Genomic DNA, 6,096 nt, shown 5'->3' on the forward strand with positions numbered 1-6,096 from the left:
ATGTATTAATGAAATATGTCCACTGTGTGCTTGTGCTTCATTTCAGCTGTTATATCAGGAAAGTTCTTTTCATTACGTAGCAGAAATGCCAGGAAAAGAGGTACGTTTTTCCTACAAAACCACTGAAATAAAAGCATGTTAACATGAGTTTTTCTCCTGCCTTGGTCATTGTGTGTGTGTATGTGTGTGTGCGTGTGTGTACGTGTGTGTGTGTGTGTGTGTGTGTGTGTGTATGTGTGTGTGTGTGTGTGTGCCTACAGACAGACAAGCTAACACATGACAACATGCATTAATGAAATATTTCCACTGTGTGCTTGTGCTTCATTTCAGTTTTTATAAGAGTACGTGTCAGTGAAAGAGGTAAGTGTTTCCCACAAACCCACTGTAATAAAAACATGTTAACATGAGTTTTTCACCTGCCTTGGTCTCTGTCTCTGGGGAAAAACTAACAACAGGACATGGAAAAGATCAGCAGGTGGAAACACAATCATTACAAAATAAATAATTATTTAAAAACATCCCTTTCAATAAAAGCAGTACCAGTAATAGTTATGTTGCTTTTCAGTGCATTTAAAACTTTAATTGACATCTTGCTCATTTTTAATATGTTGATATTCGTAATTCACAAGTACTTGTGCAGAGATTAAAGCAAAAAAAAGATTTGACTGAAATATTTTTTTCAGGCCAGTTCATATTCCCCCGCAATGCGCTGCACCACACTTTAAGAATGGCCCCTTTTCTGCCGTGTGATCGCTTCCCAAAGGTTTCAAGTAAAAAAGTTAAATGCTGTATTAGCCCTTCTGTTCTCTAATACAGCATTTAAGCTGTAAGAAAACTTTAACCTACACTATTTAAATATTCAAGACCAATAGCATTGTATAGGAGGAAGGTGATTTGGAGCAGTTTAATTATTGTAAGTTTGCTTTTAATTTAAATGTTTTGATCTATTCAACCAAACTGATACTTTTTGCAGGGCTTGACTCAGTTTGTAATGTAGTCACACAAATAATTAACCATCTGCAAATATTTTTAGTGCAAGTTTTATTCGTCTTAGAAGAACAACTAACAGAAGAACAACTAACAAAACAAAACAAAACAAAATGCATTAGTGCCAGCATTAAAGAACTAGACATTATATACTATGGTGCAAATGTCTATGTGCTTGAATTACTTCTTTTGCTTTTTGGAAGTGAAACCAAATGCCTCAAGCACACTTGATGCCCGTTTCTGGGTTTTCTTTGGTCCAGGTGCTCTGACTCCAGCAGAGGAGGAGGCTTTGGTGGGTCCAGGTGCTCCAACTCCAGCAGAGGAGGAGGCTGAGGAGGGTCCAGGTGCTCCGACTCCAGCAGAGGAGGAGGCTGAGGAGGGTCCAGGTGCTCTGACTCCAGCAGAGAAGGAGGCTTTGGAGGGTCCAGGTGCTCTGAATCCAGCAGAGGAGGAGGCCGAGGAGGGTCCAGGTGCTCTGACTCCAGCAGAGAAGGAGGCTTTGGAGGGTCCAGGTGCTCTGACTCCAGCAGAGGAGGAGGCTTTGGAGGGTCCAGGTGCTCCGACTCCAGCAGAGGAGGAGGCTTTGGAGGGTCCAGGTGCTCTGAATCCAGCAGAGGAGGAGGCCGAGAAGGGTCCAGGTGCTCCGACTCCAGCAGAGGAGGAGGCTGAGGAGGGTCCAGGTCCTCCGACTCCAGCAGAGGAGGAGGCCGAGAAGGGTCCAGGTGCTCCGACTCCAGCAGAGGAGGAGGCTGAGGAGAGTCCAGGTGCTCTGAATCCAGCAGAGGAGGAGGTTTTGGAGGGTCCAGGTGCTCTGAATCCAGCAGAGGAGGAGGCTGAGGAGGGTCCAGGTGCTCTGACTCCAGCAGAGGAGGAGGCTTTGGAGGGTCCAGGTGCTCTGACTCCAGCAGAGGAGGAGGCTGAGGAGGGTCCAGGTGCTCTGACTCCAGCAGAGGAGGAGGCTGAGGAGGGTCCAGGTGCTCTGACTCCAGCAGAGGAGGAGGCTTTGGAGGGTCCAGGTGCTCTGACTCCAGCAGAGGAGGAGGCTTTGGAGGGTCCAGGTGCTCTGACTCCAGCAGAGGAGGAGGCTGCGACGCTATGAACGCACATATACGAACTTTCAAGTTGCACACACGGTCAGTCGTGGATGTGTGAACCTCAGTTGTTGTCGTTGCAGCACCCGGCAGGGAGGCGGTGTGCTGCAGGGAACGAACAGCAGCTCTGTGCTTTTCTTCTGCCTGGTGGCACATAAGCACTTTTTTGCCATTACTGCCGTACTGAATATTCTTGTGGCACACGACACAAATACATGTACCTAGCAGTTTTAGTTTTTTACATCAAGAGCTAACGGGCTTTCTGTCGCGCCCTGTTTCACTAAGCCATGCCCATCTCCATTTGTTTTTCACAGTTTGATCTATTTTTGAAACGTCGGAGCCTTCCTTCACTATCAATGCGTCCATGTTGGCATGTGGAAATTTACTGGAATCTCCTTCGTGTTAAAGATAAATGAGCAGTCGCAAAAGTCGGCAACAACAGCTGTAGTAACACGGAGATTAACATTCAACTTTCATTACATTACGATTAATATGCTCTGTCCCTATTCAAATAAAGTATAAAGTAAGCCCGAACCTCAACAGGGAATAGACACTTACCAAAGCAGCTGCTCTCAGATGACGTTATCCATCAGCTATCCATTTTGAGTTGGCAAAAAATCCACATGTTGCATCTCTGTCAATTCCACTCATGCAACTATTCCCTCCAGTCTCTGACAAGTTACAACAGATCCTTCCCTGAGGGGCAGGGGTGAACCCGCCCTCCTCTGTTTCTGATTGGCTAATACCAAGGCTCTGGCTGGCTTTATTGGTTTACAACAGCATCAGTTTAATGCCTAACATGATTTCATTGGATAGTCGAAACTGTACCACAACAAAGTGTACATGCAACTTTTTTAGTTTTTTGGTCTTTCTTTTTTTCCCCTCTTTTTCCAATTGACGGAAATTTGTCTAGAGACGGAGAATTTTAATCCCTGCTTGTGTAATTGTGTTAGGGCCAGTAGCTTTCAGATGCACTGGTCCTAGCCAGTGGCAAAAAAATATCAACACTGAACCCTGGCTTCATTATTAGCACCGTATTCTGCATTGTTTTCTTCATGTTCACTCAATTAAACTTGAGTTTGCGTCAGTGCTTGCTGGCAGTCAGCACACAAGTCGCCTTGTTCAGTATGGGCTTCATGAGGAGCATCGTGGCAGTGTGACTCCCAGTCTGTGTGTGCACTTTCCTGTTGTGTTTTGAAGGAGTTCATGCAAAGTGGAGGAGCTGCTATACATTTACAGCTGTTGGTGTGCTTGTGTTTTTACAGGACATCAAACAGAACTAAATCAACTAAACAGTGGTGGACCAAACCAAGATGAAGATGGGAGGTCAGATGGACCAACAGCATCAAGTCACTGGTTATAGTCTGACAGCATTTTCAACAGTGGACCTTTTTCACTGCAGCCACTTTGTGATGAAATAGCAGAGCAGCTTCTGTCCACAGGCAGTAAGGCTTAGCAACAGCCAGTGGACTCACAGCCACATCTGCATCTTGACTGTATACTGCAGCTCAGGGTTTTGAATATGTACATTGTCTGAGTGTGTGTGTGTGTGTGTGTTTATATGAATATAAGTATAGAGTTTAGATGTAAATAATTCTGTTGTATTGTGTTGTTGTAATGTTCTCATCTGTATTGTTGTATGGATGCATGACGGAGTTAATATCTAAAAATGCCCAAATCTAAAATCAAATACATTGTACATATCCACTGTACTGTATAAACACTGTAGGAAGCAAATTTGATGCATACAAACACCATAAATCTCTATTTTTCTGGGATTTTAGTGTTTTTAAAAATGCTCAAGGGATATCACTCGGCACCCTCTTGAATTCTTAAGAGGTGACCCCAAGCTACAAGAATCAGCTGAGAAAAAAACTTTTACCAACGCAACAAGGTTTGTTCAAAAATCACCCTTTGGCTCCCAGACTAACACTGATGGGTACATATTAAAGGAAAAACAACAAAGGAGTAAGGTCTTGGGCCACCACAAGCTGCCAGAACAGCTTCAGTGATCAGTGAACTGATTCTACAAATCTCTGCAACTCTGCTGGAGGGACACATGAGGCATTCTCTTCCTATGTCTTATTTTTCCTGTTCAGTTTCATTTGAACTGGCTAAAAGTTTAATAAACTGTTTCGGCTGTCAGAGGTAAAGTACCTGCAGCCACGTCACTGATAGGGTGGAGCCAGAGGTGCAACAAAGTTTCAACCCCTAGAGGGCGGTGCAGCAGCCGTTTTGTGACGGTGTGGGCCAAAGGCTTTCAGAGGATGTCAAACTGATCGAGGAGTACAAGTGCTCTGTAGGACAAGCTGCAGGGCATTAGGACCAGTCAGGTGCTTCTTCAGCAATCAGAGTAATATATAAGCATGTTAAAATTATAAGTTTGACCATGATGTAGTGCCCCCACCTGACCGTTTTTATCAAATGTTGCACTGAATTACATTGACACAATGACAAAAAAACACACCTGATGTTAACTGTGTATCAAATCAGCTTGCAAAGACTTGAAACACACTGCAAAGAACGGAGCTAAACTGCTGCTTGGAATGAGGGACAAATGCATGAACATGTCAAAAACAGCATGGTAGCTTTGGAAAATGTCACTGCTATGAATTTGAACCTTCAGCTATAATAATGACAATGTTATACAACGATTTATCAAAATTTACTACTTGAATGTGACAGTGAAATGCACACAAGTCTGATGAATGAATGAACACTGGCTACTCAAAAATTGACCAGCTGCCCAAAAATGTGCTGTGGCATGACAAACAATGACTCAGCAGTAACTAGTAACTATAATGAATTACTTGTTCAAAGTAACATGCCCAAGATTGGTCAAATCTGATAAACTCCGTCCAGCTGACGTGACTCAGGCAGAACAAACGCCCAACATGAACAGCTGACAGTTGCAGATGCTCACGGACTGCAGCTGCTGGCCAACCAGCGAAACAAACTCCGCTGTGCACGTCCTCACGCGCTTTTTACAACCACATGCAGTGACAGCAGGGATGGCCAATCACACATTAGCAGGGAAGAGCAGAGCCAATCGATGAGCGATATTAGGTTAGAGGCGGGACTAGCAGAGACCGACTGTTAACCCTTTGTGTACCGTAAGCATTGAGTAGACACTGACAGGACAGTGTTTATATTGGTAGGGACTGTACAGTAGTGGCTGGATGACTGGCTAATGTTGCTAGACAAAAACCTTACCTCAGTCTCCCTGTCTCTCCCTGTCTGTCTGTCTCCTGTTCTGTTGTTACTGCTGCCACTTGCCCTCTCTGCTGCCTAATGATATATGCAACATTTCCACATTATAGCATATTTCACTTATTTCTTGTTAACATTTTCAACTATTCTTTCAGATAATAAGCTCTGGGGCTCTTACTTTGTGTTTTGGTGGACTAAAAAAATGTTCGGATGTCCGTCGATTTTCTTTTCTCTGCCATGATAGCTGTGGCCACACACACACACACACACAGACACACAGACATGCGCGCGTAGTTAGCATGCTAGCTATCTGTTAAAACAACATAGTCTGTTAAAACAAGATAGTGAGCCTGCTAATGACCTATAATTCAATGCTGCAAAAATCACATGATGCTTTTAAAAGCAACAGGCGGACACAGTCGAGCTTGAAGTCACAGTTATGTCCAGACCCATCATGTGTGCCACTCAGTCTGCTCTGATGTTTAACGTTAACCTGCCCGGAACACCGGCAGAGTGACAGTGACAGAGCAGTGAAAACCTGGCATATGAAGTATTATTGCAACGGAATGGATTTGAGTCAGCGCAACGCGGCAGACAAGGTAGTAGCAAAAACGTGGCATGGAGTTTCTTTAACCATAACTCAGTAATCAGAGCAAAGGGTGGCTATTTTGAAGAAACTAGAATATAAAACATGTTTTCAGTTATTTCACCTTTTTTTGTTAAGTACATAACTCCACGTGTTCCTTCATAGTTTTGATTCCTTCAGTGAGAATCTACAATATAAATAGCCATGAAAATAAAGAAAACG

General features: G+C 43.8%; 1 protein-coding gene and 1 long non-coding RNA gene across 2 annotated transcripts in view; both read left to right on the forward strand.

Annotated features, from left to right (window-relative positions):
- Positions 1 to 2,012, forward strand: part of LOC115371004 (beta/gamma crystallin domain-containing protein 2-like) — a 28,680-nt gene extending 26,668 nt beyond the window's left edge. The window contains exons 6-9 of the mRNA XM_030068120.1: positions 47 to 100; positions 684 to 770; positions 1,374 to 1,945; positions 2,004 to 2,012. Of these exons, the coding sequence (XP_029923980.1) occupies positions 47 to 100; positions 684 to 770; positions 1,374 to 1,945; positions 2,004 to 2,012 (722 nt within the window). The remainder of the gene's footprint in view (positions 1 to 46; positions 101 to 683; positions 771 to 1,373; positions 1,946 to 2,003) is intronic.
- Positions 2,013 to 2,014: 2 nt separating this feature from the next.
- LOC115371764 (uncharacterized) lies at positions 2,015 to 3,801 on the forward strand. The gene is made up of 2 exons (XR_003929385.1): positions 2,015 to 2,120; positions 3,344 to 3,801. It is a non-coding gene; the product is annotated as an uncharacterized LOC115371764 (long non-coding RNA).
- Positions 3,802 to 6,096: the final 2,295 nt, after the last annotated feature.

Source organism: Myripristis murdjan, chromosome 14 (genome assembly GCF_902150065.1).
Source record: "Myripristis murdjan chromosome 14, fMyrMur1.1, whole genome shotgun sequence".
NCBI lineage: Eukaryota > Metazoa > Chordata > Actinopteri > Holocentriformes > Holocentridae > Myripristis > Myripristis murdjan.